The sequence below is a fragment of the Exophiala spinifera genome, assembly GCF_000836115.1.
Source record: "Exophiala spinifera strain CBS 89968 unplaced genomic scaffold supercont1.10, whole genome shotgun sequence".
In the NCBI taxonomy this organism is placed as follows: Eukaryota; Fungi; Ascomycota; class Eurotiomycetes; order Chaetothyriales; family Herpotrichiellaceae; genus Exophiala; species Exophiala spinifera.
This window is the reverse complement of record NW_015622522.1, coordinates 197,767-212,469: the sequence shown is the minus strand read 5'-3', so window position 1 is coordinate 212,469 and position 14,703 is coordinate 197,767. Positions and strand designations below refer to the sequence as shown.

The 14,703-nt window shown below is 54.3% G+C and overlaps 4 protein-coding genes across 4 annotated transcripts; 2 read left to right on the top strand and 2 right to left on the bottom strand.

Annotated features, from left to right (window-relative positions):
- Positions 1–5,875: 5,875 nt before the first annotated feature.
- PV08_11747 (uncharacterized protein) lies at positions 5,876–8,437 on the bottom strand (the record flags this gene model as incomplete). The annotated part of the gene is made up of 1 exon (XM_016386055.1): positions 5,876–8,437. The coding sequence occupies one exon, from the start codon at positions 8,435–8,437 to the stop codon at positions 5,876–5,878; it is 2,562 nt and encodes an 853-aa protein (XP_016230187.1).
- Positions 8,438–9,506: 1,069 nt separating this feature from the next.
- On the top strand, positions 9,507–10,013 carry PV08_11746 (uncharacterized protein; the record flags this gene model as incomplete). The annotated part of the gene is made up of 3 exons (XM_016386054.1): positions 9,507–9,568; positions 9,631–9,717; positions 9,770–10,013. 3 exons carry the CDS (start codon positions 9,507–9,509, stop codon positions 10,011–10,013), a joined length of 393 nt encoding a protein of 130 aa, XP_016230186.1.
- Positions 10,014–10,956: 943 nt separating this feature from the next.
- On the top strand, positions 10,957–12,001 carry PV08_11745 (uncharacterized protein; the record flags this gene model as incomplete). The annotated part of the gene is made up of 2 exons (XM_016386053.1): positions 10,957–11,683; positions 11,754–12,001. The coding sequence occupies 2 exons, from the start codon at positions 10,957–10,959 to the stop codon at positions 11,999–12,001; spliced, it is 975 nt and encodes a 324-aa protein (XP_016230185.1).
- Positions 12,002–12,238: 237 nt separating this feature from the next.
- Positions 12,239–14,380, bottom strand: PV08_11744 (uncharacterized protein; the record flags this gene model as incomplete). The annotated part of the gene is made up of 1 exon (XM_016386052.1): positions 12,239–14,380. One exon carries the CDS (start codon positions 14,378–14,380, stop codon positions 12,239–12,241), a length of 2,142 nt encoding a protein of 713 aa, XP_016230184.1.
- Positions 14,381–14,703: the final 323 nt, after the last annotated feature.

Sequence of the window (14,703 nt, the reverse complement as noted above, 5' to 3'; positions counted from 1 at the left end):
GGCGCCCAGTTCAACACAGGGGCCGAGTGACGGGGCAGGCCATCCGCAAGGGAATGAAGGCGTCGAGAAGGACACTGCCGGTATGCGGGAGGATATCTAGATACTGTTGGTACCTGAGGTAGCTACCTAGGTACTCTACCGTCGGTGCAGAGGAGGGCGTGTCCCAGAAATACAGCCCGTCAGACCACCTGCTTTTCCCCCAGACTTCGGTGTCGCATAAGGCCATCCCCTTGACGTCACGTTGGAGCTATTTCCAGAGCGCCGGCCGTGTTGAAATGACGGGTAACAATACCAGTACAGTTGGGTATCGACAGGATCCATTCTGCTGGATCCAAGTCCCGGCGCAGTCAAGTCGCGAGCGTGAATCCATCCTCAGGAACACCCGAGCCCATCCGCGCATAGCGTCTCTCCTTCGCCAGCTTGGCACCAATCGACAGTCGCAATGTTGGCCTCGAGCTGACCGACTCCTCAACTCCCGCTTCCGGCTCTGCCTCCCACCCGCTTCTCAGCACCTCCTCAACGGCAGTCTATCGAAGCCAGCCAGTCCGCTCCTCCGGCTAGTTGGATAAACTTCCTTCAACTGGGTGTACACTTTGCCCGTGCCGCCTCGCCCTCCGGCTACGAGTACACCAGAGCACATTCCGAGGTCGCCGGAGCTCCCTCCCTAGCGGGCCCAATTTACTCCCTGGCGATCGCTACGAGCCCATTCTCCGCAGAAACGGGAAAAGACACAGTGCAAGAACAACCTCAAGACTCAAGGCCAAGCGGCCCGTGGGCCCTGGACGTACAACTCTCCCGCCTGTACCTGTTTCAGGAGTCAAACGGCGCCAGAGCGATAACCGGATCACGGTGGGGATGCTTGACGTCGTAGTGCGTCGCTTGACAGACGGCCGGCCAATGTGAAGCATCTGGACACGGACCAACAAGGCCAAGATGCACCCCGGATTTAAGGCATGCAGCTCATTTCATTTCTGTGCATCCATCGCTGAGCCCTCGGTTGCCGGGGTCGTTTTCTGACGTGGCCTGCGTGGGACCCGGTGTTAATTGGTCTACGGGCACAGTCGATGAACGAGTCGCGCGAATCTCGCTGCCAGACGCGGGCTGCGGTCAGTCATTGGTTACCGTCTACGCTGGACGAGAGGACAGTTGCGAATATCCTGTCTGTGCTGCTCTTGAGTGACAAAGAATGCCGGTTCGCCAATGACGACTCTTCAACATCACACCGCCATCAATCACCCAATGACTCCTTGCTGACGGGCGCATTTCTCCTCGCCGGGCCGGTCAATCATCATCGTCCTCAAGGTCAGTCACTCAACGGTCACGAGGTGAATCTGGGTGTAGCCTGGGATCGTTTCGGAGCCTGGCGAATCATACGCCGGTCTAGCGGTGACCAACTCCTGGTTTTCTGCACAACATAGGCTCACTAGCCATGGCCTGCCGCCCTTGTTTGTCTGCGTTGGCAACCGATCCCCCTTGGTCGTAGAGAGTAAGCGCCGTGGGATGTTGCTGTACCTCCGACTAACTGACCGTACTCACCCCCCTGGCATTTTCCCATGCTCGGCAAATGACCAGGTGACCATCGACGGCCATGTTCCCGACCGTCCTCAAGTCGCCGCGACGCTTCAAGCTTGACCATGATCTCGACAAATGTCGACGCGATGATGACCTGTCGTACCAGAGATTATTATTTACCGCCGGCTCCTGCAGCAGTCGTCACCAGCTGACCCGACGGGTGCGAGAATCATTGTCAAAGGCAGAGGTGCCCTTCTCCGTACTCCGTTCACCTTTACAACATCCGGGATGCCTGGGCGGACAATACGAGGGCCCACGTGCTGCAAATCCACATTGCCGGGGAGTACCTCGTAACTTGCCAGTCGAGCTCCTTTGGACTTCCGCCTTTTCCGCGAGCGAGAGAACAGGGATTGTTGCGGTTTGACTTTGTGCTAGTTAAACTACCTTGTACAGTACCTACTGTAGGCTGTTGTAATAATAGAATACCTTGATCCTTGGTGAAGCAACTAGCATTTACGTGCACCGGTAGCTTTTCCGGGGAGGGTTCGCGTTGGGCCCAGCACCGTGACAAGTTTCCTACTACAGTGTTGTACAGTTACCGCCCGCAATTCTCCGGGCCCCTTGCAAATGTGACTCTGCAGCAAATACAGAGAGAGAGAGAGAGTGTGTGTGTGTGCCATGCCTTGTTGTCCTTACGTACTGTGATGATCCATCGGCGAAGAGCAGAACATGGTTTGCCTGAGGAGGTACAGTACGTGTGGCAGCGATGGCGCCTTTCAGCTGATATCCTACATCATACTCGCACTCGTCGATCAATCCTTGCACATCGTGACAACGAAAACGCCGATCACGAGTATGTATGTACGTAGTTGTATCAAACGAACGCAACATGTCGTGTTCGAACTCCCTCATGACGTGTTTTGCGCCGGCACTCCGTGGCTCGCGCAACGGTCGACGAAATAATAAATGTGACAGACAACCTGACATTGTCAGCTGTTGTTGGTGTCAGTTGGTGCGGTGTCTGTTAGGTCGGTCGGTTGGTCCATAGGGTCCAGTCGCCAGTATTATGGTGAAACTGTCACTCCGCTGATCCCACGAGACGGTGGCGCTGAAGCCCTGAGAGAGGCTGCACGGTACAAGAACAGTAACAGAAGACCAAATAAAAATAAAAATAAAAACAACAATGTCCCTGGATTGAACAAGACCCTCTCTCTCTCTCTGTGCACCCCCTGGGTCCATCTACTCTCTGAACGTCCGAGGGTCCAATGCAAGCTCACCAGGGAATATCCCTCGTTAATCGAAAAGCTGGTGGATCAACCATGTCGTCCTAGATAATTTCACTGAATGCCCTGAAGTGGAAGTCTTTTTATTTTTGCAACCTGCAAGAGGTACTAACTACTGATCTCGTCCATCCATGGACCATGGGCCCCAAAACACCAACACGGCAAGTTGGCCCCCTCTTTGAATCCTCAAAGTACATTGCGAAACAGTAGCGGTGGGCTGTCTGTAGTGGGCAGGGGTTTCACGAGGGATTGATCGCATGTACCTGAGCTCGGGATTCTTTGTTTTTGTGTTTGTTCTTTCATTTTACTTTTTGTCGCAAAACGTGGACGAGTTACGAATACGAAGAGCAACGCCAGTGCATCACCAAGAGGCCCGGCGTCGACTTATGGGACCAGGGACCTAGGGACTAGTTATTAGAGGGACAGCCTATCCGTACCGAATAATATAAGTCTCTGGGTAATAATTGTGAGACAATAAGAATAGCTGAAAATAGACCGCAAGGCAGAATTTGACCAGAGCCACAATCAGCCTCTACATTAGACCACACCACTGTCTCAGCGCCTCATCGTCCCATGGTCCCATCGTCGCATCGTCTCAAGTGTTCCGAATTCGTTATCGAGTGCTGCAAAGACCAACAAGATTCCACCGTTCCGTGGCGCTGTACACCTTGGCAGAGGATCATGGTGTGCAGTCCTGCCCGTCGGCTTATCGGCCTTCTTCAGTTCATCGATCCATCTATCCATCTGCCGCATGTCTCTCTCGCGCTCTTCCTTGTCTGTTATGCTTCCCTCATCGCTCTGTCGGATCCGGCGGTCGCAGGCAACTTTCCTAGGTCCTACCATCAAAGGTGACACGAAAAAAGGCGTCCAACGACCGTACAAGGCAAAAGCGAAAGCGAAGGCGAAGGCGAAGGCGAAGGCGACGGCGCAGGGCGACAGGGGATACCTGGGTAGGTTCAGGTAGGTAGGTAGGTAGGTACCGCAGGTAGGCATACTGCATTCATGCAATTCTCCGTGTTCGTCTGGTGGGGTTACCTTTCCTTTCGATGGTGGAAGAGAGCGACCATCATCCTCGCCTCGCTTTCATGTACGCAGCTCAAACTGCCCCGTGGACAGGGTGATGTTTGGCCTCACTACAAGCTGGAGAGACAGGGCCAGACCCCGGACTCGTGGCGTTGTGGAGGACACGGAGCGCGGACTCGCACTCGTCGCGGTGAGGATACTGTACGTACGGCGAATCTGCAGGAGAGCCAAAGCGTTGGCAAGGCAAGGCAAGGCATCACTTTGGTTCACCTCGACCTAGCAAGGCGCCTTGGTCGGGTATATGCATGCAAGTGTCCGTGGGCGGTACGCAGCACGCAGGAAGCAGCACACACAAAGAAGCAGCACGCAGGATGCAGGATGCATCATGTCGGAGCTGGGGAGGGGAGGGGGAGTGAAAGGCTCGCTTGGGACAAATCTCCCTCTGTCTGTGTATGTCGGTGCCGACAGCGCAATGCAAGACAAGACACGCATACCTATCTACCTACTCGTACCTGAGGTACCTTGCTGCGTCGGCCGGCCTGGCTTACAATCACATCATTCGGGGCCCTCGCTGCGTGGCTGGCTGGTTTGGTTGTCAGCAGCCGAATGGGCTTGGTCTCCTGGTAGGTCAAATCCAGGGATGATGACACGACCAGGATGATGATGATGGTGGTGGTGGTGGTGGTGATGATGATGATGATGGTGAAGAAGATGATGACGGTGAAGAAGAACATGATGATGATGATGATGATGCGACTGACTACATTCGGCTTCAAAGTCATGACGCTTCGATCTTCGATATCAACCAGTGAATCAAGTCGATTGATGCTCACTTGCATCGAACTACTCTACTCGTACGGGTACAGTCTCCTCTTCCTTGCATTCTCTCTGGAACCGGTGAGCTGATCAACACTGTACACGGTACACTTCACCACCCTGTCTCGGTCAGGGTCTGTCATCTCAAAACCTAGTATGCACCTCCTCAGGAAATATTCTGGCAGGTTGTATGCACCTCCCAGGGGAAACAGTCCGCCAAAATCCCGCGCGCCTCCTACGGCGTTCGAACAGTCTAGTCAAGTTGCATCTTGTTTCGCATGCACTTCTTGTTCTTTCGAAGCGAATGTCAGGATTTAGGCACAGGTTGGTCGGCCGTGAGTTTTATCGCTTGGAACCTTTTTCCGCCGAACTAGCGATTCGACCTGGTTGCCGATTGAGGAGATTTCGAGTCGAGGATCTACATGCCTTGCAGATTGTGAAAGAGAAGACCCAGCAAGACTCAATCGCAACCCTTGGACCATTTGTTCCAGGTGGCACCATGTGGTGAAACACGTCGAATGGGTGGTTGACTTTGAGAAAGAAACCAAAAATGAAGAATGGCATGGTTGAACAATTCCATGTGCCAGAGGCAGTGAGATTGAGATGAGACTTTACACTTCCCACCTGCACACTTATGCTCCGAGTACGCTCATATATACCTAGTTGGTGCAGCGAACTTATCAGCATGCGTCTGGTACCAGAGGACGGGATGAAATCAAATGATTGGGATATGAATTGAGTGATTAGATTAGTGTTTCTATTCATGGTTCTATGAATCAGATGTGTACGTTGGAGACCGTAAACCGTGCTTGGCTCCGTGATGGTACGTATATACATAGATACTCCTTGCATGATGGATCAGTATTTTCTGGACCGGGAACGAAGATACAGTATGAAAAGATAGATGGACGTTTTTGCCCATGTCTGTGCTTTGTCTCTACGGGATGAGGATGATCGATCATGCGTCTATCTCATCCCAGTAATTGAGCCCTTCACTTCTCTCACTCTTTCACTCAAAGAGGTACTCCGCAGGTAGACTGTCTATACACATACACATAATGATACACGTATCCTGTTCGGACCTCTCCTATCCCATGATCTATCCCATCACTTCCTCCGCTTTGAGTTGGAAAGTAAAACAAGTCGTAACCATATCAATTGGCCCTACTAATGACAATGACCATGACCATGACCATGAAGGCCTCTTCTTCTTACCGCCATGTCAAGACTCAGCGTCGATCTCAATCCGCAATTCGCCTCCTCTTTCTAGCCGTACCGCTCGCAGGGACAGGTGTCGAGGCAGCCGCCGAGTCACCGCCAGCGTCATCGTCATTCAAAGCAGAGCTCACACTGGATTGTCTTGCATTAGTATTGCCGCCGCCGTGACCATGTGTCGTTGTCTTGACGTTGGACCCCGTCGCATCGTCGCCAGCACCACCAAGCCGTTCAATTTCGACTTCTCGCCACTTACGCACAGAAGCCATGACGTCCTCGAACATTTCTCGAGCATCCGAAATGATCCCACCTTCGTCCATGGGACTTCCTTCGCTGGAACTTCTGCTTTGAACATCGGCTCCAACGTCAACGTCAACATCAACAACGTCTCCACCGCGTTTTCTAGGACGAAGAGACCGACCGAAACCTCGTTCGGACGTGGGCAGCGGGTTAAACATGACCGCGTTCGCGAACATTCTCACCAACTCCATCTCGAGCTGTGAAGAGTTTACAATGCCCTTGGGTGGCGTCAGGTCCTCACTCTTCTTCACGAGATACATGCCATTGCCCAAGGAACGTTCTCCCGTTTCCGAGCTAGGGACTGGCGCGTTCTTGGTCGGAGTCTCTTGGCCGGACTTGTCTTCTGCCTCGAGAGCTTCGATGGCCGCGAGAGCCGCCTTTCCCCCTTTGGAGATGGCAGCTTTTACGCTCTTAAGATCTTGTGGCCGGAACACCAAGTCTTTGTATCCGGGAGCATCACGCTCCGAGAGCGGCTTGGCAAAGATTCCGGCCAATTTGTGTGATGTGATCTCGTTCATCAGCAGTTGCGCAGTCTTTGAGAAGTTCTTGGACACACTGACCAGTGCCACGTCGTCGGAAGGGCCACGAGGCGTTTGGGCTCGTCTCGGGGACGGTAATGGAGGAGTCGCCAAGTCTCGACCCGGTGAACGCTTCCGCTTGACCGCTGTCTGCACCTGATCGGTTCTTGAAGTCACCGTACCCTTCTGCGGTCTACCGCGGCTTGTTGCTACCTGAGGTTCCGTGTCAGACGGTATCGGGGCGGGCGTGCTCGGTGGTTCGGCCTTGATCTTCGAAGGCGGCCGTCCTCTTCGTCTTTTTTCCGTCGGGGTTTCCGAGGTGAACGATGCGAGGGACTGTGATCGTGAGTCGTCGACGCCCGGAGTTACACTCGCTCCGCGTCTGCCTCTCACATCTTGCGCCGACAGCAAGTTGTCATTCTTCTCTGCTGATTTCCCGACCTTGGCCGAACGCGATGGCGATTCGACATCAGAGATGGGACTGACATCTCTTTCGCTCGGCCGGACGGGACTCGACTTGCGCGCAGCACCGGTGGAATCCGACCTCCGTTTCCACCGCGTAGACGACCTGCCTGTAAGTTGCTGACTCGGCGTGCTCCTAGGAGCCGGAGTCACATTGGCAGAAGTGGGAGGAGGATACGGCGGATGCTGCCACACTTGTGCCGGAGGCTGGCCGGTCCATTGGACGGGTGGCCCGTGATACATTTGATACTGCGGATTTTGCGGCGTACCGTACGGATAGTAGCCATTGGGATAAGGTGGTGGAGGATAGTTTTGCGGCGGATGATGAGGCCAGGGTTGTTGATAGCCTGGATACGCCGCGAATTGCTGCTGTGGCATGTGAACAGGTGATCCTCTGCCCTGACCGGACGGAGACCGTCTTGTGCCCGGGTATTCAACCGGAGGAGGCATGTTTCCATGGACCGGAGGTACCATCTGCACGGGATATCCTTGAGGAGGATACGGTGGGTTGTTAGGCGCAAAGTCCTGCCTCTGTGGTGAAGGCCGCGGATACACGCCTTGCGCAGATTTGGTCGGTCTTGGAGCTTGACCATACTTGGGCGGTTGAGCAGGTTCCGCGGGCGGAATGGCCCTGGGAGTTGCAGGGGAAGCTGTCGAAGGTGGTGGCTGCGAGACACGTACGGTGGTCGGAGAGGGTACTGCTTTTGAAGCCTGGTCTGCTCGACTGGCGTCCAGACCTGCCTGTAATTGCGCAGCAGCGGCATCTGGGCTGGATTGCGCGTCTGAGGGCCTCGGCGCAACATCTTTGGGTCCGGATTCTGCTTTCTTTCCCTCACCACTGGCTTGTTGTTGCTGCTCTTCCTCGATCTTCTTCTCTAGCTCGGCAATTTCGGATTCGATCCTGCGATATGCCTCCTCTTCCAACCGGATTTCCTCGATCGTTTGTTCTCGGAACCGCGCATAAAGCTTTTCCACCAGAGATTGCAGCAACTCTTCCTCGGATCGGTCATGATTTTCGGACAGAGGCGGAGGTGAAGCGGACAGTTTTCGTTTGCGCGGGTTGCCATCATCACCATCGACCGACGGACGGCTCGCTTTCTTCTCTTCAACCAGGAGTTCTCGGTACAAGCCTTCCAAAGCAGCAGCGGTCAATCGAGTTTGGTCATAGTCGTCGCTCTCTCGGATGAGGTGATTCGAATTGAGCGACTTTGCAATGTCCTCAAAGGCAGACGTGTCGGAGCCATGACGAGCGACCGATTGGCAAAACGCGAGAGTCTCGTAGGGTGTGTAGGCTTTTAATGAAGGCATCCCATCGTCGCGAAAGGACAAGCCAAGGTCACCGTCGAGACGATGCCTATTCCTGAGCTCGAGAGCCAACCTGAGCGTCTGATTGATGAACAAAGGATCAAAAGCGCGTGGATCTCGGTGTGGCACGCGATGGAGACGACGAGTGGCCGCGGAGACGAGATGGTGAAAGATAGTAGTGACACGAAATTTGATGGGTGCTGAGATTTGGAAAATTTGGCGAAACCTGGCCAGTTTCGGCGAAGACGACGGGGTTTGTAGAGAGACGCTGCCGGTGGGCTGGTGTACGCAGAGACGACCAACCGCGGATTGCCCTGGTACCTGGAGGATGGTCACCAAGGGGCCCAATAAGGCTACCGGAGTGGCCAATAAGGCCCTTTACTTAGGCTTCACAGGCCTATCGGGGTCGCCAAACTCACTTCACTTAGGGGCTGCGGGTGTCCATTAGGGACCAAAAGTAAGGATCATGGGCGTCGATAGGCGAGATTTCATTCCCTTCCGGGCCTAGATTCCCGCCGCCATAGTCCACACATCTCGCTTTTCAGGGACCGTCATTGTTACGGGATCATGATCCTTTTGTCTATCCACACCGCAGCCCCATGAACCTCTCAATTTCACTTGATGCCTTTACGGAGTAAGAATCGACTTCCAGAGTCCGACGATCTGCGATGCCTGGGGTTGAACTTGCTGCAAACCCAACACGACGCCCCCCTGTCGCCCCCTTTTCTCGCTTAACATGCTGGGCGCATATTGGGTCCATCCTGGCCGTGGCTGCGGCGAGGAAGGGCAACCACTTGCATATCTCACCAGCACCACCACCATCAGCACATCTCCATAGTCTTATCATCTCCTTGCCTACATGAACTACAGTGGCCCGAGGCACTTTACTCTTCAAGGCCGTCATATCCTCGCCGTCTGCCTGACACCTGCACCTGACTCATCGTGACGTTGTTCGCTTGACTCGAGATCCAAGCCAACTGACACACCGCAAGGCGTTCGTGGACAAGGACCTCCTCGCGACATTCGAGTTCCTGCTGCTGCGAGACCTCCCACCTACACGTCGCCGAAAACGATGGACTCCTCACACAATACGAACGCCGATGCCGGCTGGAAGAGCAACAACAGACCTCAATCGTAAGACAGCACCCCCCACACCGTCTCCCTGCCATCTATGCAACACTAAGATCGATGTGTAGTACCCTCGCCCAAGATTTTTCCGCGACCTTGGACGAGATGTTCCGGTTGAATGGGGTCGGTGCCCTCGAGGATTCTGTCGTGCAGAAGTGAGTGAACGAGGAACGAGCGCGGCACGGTCGAACTGATACCCCCTTTCAGAAAAGATACCGTCCAGTCCCAGCGGTACCAGCTCGAAGACCTCGAGGCCAAACTACGCGAAGCCGACAAGAGACTCAAGCAACTCGAATCCAAACACCGTCGCACGCAGAGCGAGATGAAATTCGGAGGTCGCCAGAGACAACCCGTGTCCTCCCTTTTCAATGCTGACGACGAGGACAGCAGCGGCGAAAGCGACGCCCTCGGGAGATCGTCACCACAAGACGAAAGATCGAGACAACATTGACGATAAACATGGCGTTCAGTCCGAGTGAAGGACCATGAGGTTGGAGAAAGGGGAATGAAGTGCCGGGAAACTTCTCGATTGATTTCGCTACTTTTTTCGTATATACCCTACTGGCATGAGCAACTGGCACACCATTCTTTCGTCGGCGTATCGATCATGGGTTCTCTGCTTGGACATAAGTTTTGTGTTGTCACCGCGTTTGGACGTTGATTCAGAGTACATTGCCTATCACCATGGAGCATATACACACATCTCTTGACCTCCCTTGCCTAACTTGGATAATGATAATCCTTTTTCATCAGCTGAACCAGAGTCCTACGTTCCTAAACCACCCTGGCCAATACCTCGAACTCTGTCGTGTCGATGGCATGTAGACACCGGTTGAACGGGGCGATGTTGTCCCGTGGAGTACTCCGTACCGCAGCGGGCTTCACGAGGTGAAAGGCGTCGGCGACATTCCCAAGTCCCTGCAGGAGTTGCTTACGCAGCGACGACCATCTTGGACAATTCTATACGCGGTCGAGTTTGGGCTCAGGGTGTGGTGCGTCGGATCACGGCATGAGGTCAACCTGAGGTGCATGCGCAGATTCTCACGCGCTCTTACAAGGAACGCCTGAGACACAGGAATGGCAAAGTAGATGTGCCAGGGAGCGTACTCTGAAGGTGCTTAGGCACTCCGTCTCACTCGGATATATCGGACAGTGTTCAGTGCGAGATAGATGCAATTGGAGAAGATTGGGGTCCTGGTATGGTATATACCCAGGATATATGTGTGATGGACAAGGCCCTGTACATATCATTGCCCACCTCCTCCCATCTTATTTCCTTCACCTTCACAGCGGATTCTACTCTACCCGATCCCACTGCTTGATGAACCCCCATTCTCTCCGGTGATACTTTCCCCCCATTCGCTTCGTAAGCTACTCAGACACGATCAGTGTCCATGTCTATGAAAGCTGTCGTCGTCCGCGAGCCCGGACCGCCCAATGTCCTCAAGATTGAAACCCTTCCCATCCCGGAGCCCGAGGACGATGAAGTGCTCATTCGCGTCAAGGCATTTGGCCTCAACCGCTCGGAGATGTTTACGCGTCAGGGCCACTCGCCAGGTGTCCGGTTCCCGCGCGTCCTGGGCATCGAGGCTGTAGGCATCGTGGAGAAGTGTCCAGGTGGACGTTTCAACCAAGGCCAGAAGGTCGCCAGCGCCATGGGCGGCATGGGTCGTGATTTCGACGGCGGATACGCCGAGTACACTTGTGTGAAGGCGAGCAACACACAGGCTCTCGACACGGATCTGGATTGGTCCACCGTCGGAGCCGTGCCTGAGATGTTGCAGACCGCGTATGGGTCACTGTTCAAATCGCTCAGGCTCGAAGCCAGGGATCGCATCTTGATCCGTGGCGCGACCACGTCCGTCGGTCTCGCGGCGGCGTCTATCGCGAAGAACCACGGCTGTTTCGTCGCCGGAACGACGCGCAGCTCAAGTCAAGCGAGCGCCGACGTCATGCAGGAGAGTGGTGTCGACCAAGTTATCGTCGACGATGGGAACGTCTCGGCGCAGGTCGGCGACGACACTTTCGACAAAGTCCTGGAGCTGGTCGGGACCGTCACCCTCGAGGATTCCCTCAAGTGTATCAAGGAGGGTGGCATCGTGTGCGTCACAGGAATCGTCGGTAAGACCGTCGACACCCCCCCGGCAATCTCTGACTCTGTGCCAGCGCTGATTCTCTCGTGCCATCACAGGCAACAAATGGACCATGGACGACTTCTCCCCCATGACCGCAATAGGAACCGCGAAATATCTCACGGCGTACGGTGGTGGTCCTGATGAATTCATGAACACCCCCTTGAATGATCTGCTCAAGCAAATTAGGGCCGGGACTCTGCCGCTTCAGATCGGAAAGGTTTTCAAGATCGACGAGATTGTGCTGGCACACCAGACACAAGAGGAGAACACCGCCCGTGGGAAGATAGTCGTCTTGACTGAATGAGCGAGACGGGGTCAGGTAACGAGGTGACGAAATGCTTGGGAACGGACATTTGGTTGACGCCGAAGAAAAAGTCGGCGCAACTGCTCTAACAATTGACGCCGTCAAGACGCTCTTTGAGAAGATACCCGCAGTGTACGAAAAGCAGGACTACTGTACAAAACCTCAACCAGGCCCAGCAGGGTCGTGTCTCTTTGCCGGGTCGAGTGCCTTTGCCCGCGGACACACGGTTGGCGCATTCTACGCCGCAGAGCGTCGAGCCGTCTTCGCTCGTTTTTTCGCACCACTCATGGGTTTCCGTGGGCGAGCGGCGCGTGTGTCCTTGCGAGGCTTCCCTGTGTTCCACATCTGCCACACATCTAGACATTCCCTCTGGCCAATAAATCTGCCTTCCGGTGTGAAGATTTCAACTCGAGGGTAACCCGGCCTGTCGGAAGCACCTCCCTTTGAGATTGAAGCACTGAAAGGCACGAACCCAGTAGATCCAATGGACAAATCGTCAGAAGTAGGGACGTCTCTTTCATTCATCGCCTCACCAGTCGTTTCGTCCGGTAAACCCGTCGGTGGAGGAGCTCGTGGCTTCTTCCTGACCTGACACACCAGCTCAACCCAGCCAACACCTTCAACGAGGATGTCCGTCGCGTACACCTGGAAGGGCAGTTTTGCTGGATCGACACCTGCCCTGATGACCGCACCAGCCCTTGATTTCGTCACGTTAGTTTTGAGCTCAAATCTGCCAGCCGAAGCCATGTGAGGTCCGGCATCCTCTGCCAGAATAGACTCGATTCCACTCTCACGTTCCTGCTGCTGTGTGCTCAGTGCCTTTTCAGTGGCCGTGACATGCGATTTCAACGGAACGAACGCGTACGCCATCATGATCGTACTGGGGTCGTTCTCGTCCAGAAGGGGCGTTATGCGGACCAGGCCACCTCCGAGAAGTAGGGACTGGCCAGGCTTGATGTTGTGTTGGGTGACTGTCGGCCGATGGGTCATGACCAAGTCCAGCTTGTCTTCGTCCTTGACGTACTTGTCCAGGCCGCTCCGTTCTAGACCAGGCAAGTCAATGAGTTCTCCTTTGTTGTCGCCGAAAGGAAGTCGGATGGGCGACGCGGTCGTTCCGGGCAGGCTAGAAACTACAGGCATGGCCGGGAACGGCACTTCAGGTTGAGGCGGAGGCAGAAGGCCGTCGACCGACAAGAAGTCGTCGGCCTTTGCCTCTCGTCGTCGACGCAGTTCGTCGTGGACGGAATCATGACCAGACGATCCTTTCGGGAACAAAACTTCAAAGAGGTTCGACTTCCCGACATTGAACTTCCCGACGAGCCAGTTCCCACCTCCTCGTTGCCAGATACTCTCCTTGATGTCCTTGGTCCACCACCCCCGTTTCGCAGAGACAAGGTGGACATTCCCGAGTCTCAAATTTTGTCCCGTGCGACTCAAGGCAGTTCGGAGGATGGCAATGAACTTGGGCATCAATCGGTCCACCATTTCTTTCGAAGGCCCCAGCAAATCCGATCGCGTGATGATGAACGACAGAGAGGGCTTGGAAGAGAACGAATGTTGTGATCGACGGTTTTGGCTTCTAGGTTTGGCCAGAGACAGCTGCTTGTAGATGGACGGTACGCATGACATTGGAAAATCCGCCACGTCCATGACATGGTAGACGTGGTTTTTGGAGAATGGGGATTCGGCAATCGAGTCTGCGATGTTTTCAATCGAGGGATGTGCAATGGGCTGTCCACGAGATTCGTGGATCAAGGTATGACACCGGTCGCACATTGGAGGGAGTAGAGGATGTTGTATTTCTCGCGTCTCATCTGCATGCCCTTGATTCACGTCCTCGCCACTCTCGTCATCCGTCGCGTCTGCCTCTGCGCCTTTTTCTCCATCCTTGGACTGCCCTCTGCGCTCAGATTCCCGCAGATACGTCCTCACCGCCTTCCTCGAGCGTGAATAGTAGCCCGCCTCTCGAGGTTCTACGTCTTGTGTCAAGGCGCCGCAGCCAGGGCAAGACACCGGAAGCCTTCTCGAGGTGAGAATGGCATTCTTCTGTAGGGATGATCGCGAGGCCGGAGTGTTTTGGGACGCCGTCTGTAGGGTCTCAGGCACCGTGCCAACGAAGGAGGCATTCGCAGAGTCGCCGGACTCAGTCACCAGAGTACGAAGGCCCGTGGGAACGCATGTGGACCGAAGATTCTTTCGACTTGGACGAGCAATTCTTCTCCACAACAAAGGTCGACCGAGTCTACATGTAGCTCGCATCAAAGGGACAGATTGCATGGACCAGAATGTTTGCGTGGAAGGATGATTTCGGGCCCAGTAGACAAATCTTCCAACGTTTGTTGTGTGGATGAAGGTAAAGTAGAAATTCTGGAATGCCATTCAACGCGGCCCAATTTTTGTAAAGACGGAAATGTTGGCACAGAAGTCGGGCATCAATTTTGACAGACAGAATAATTAAGCAATTGTCTCTGCAGCACCCGTCGACGTCCACCGAGTTCACCTAGACATACACTCAAGAGTTGTAGTGATACAGAAGGGAGCCATGGGAACCGCCGAAGACTCCAAGTTCAACGCGTGGAGTCTGACAGGGGATGAAGACTACAGTGCTAGATCACCATGAAGATATAAATCGTGTCTCGCACGTTTGCTTTTCCGCCCAATCGTGATACCCTATTCTACCTTACATTGTCATGACTCATTTT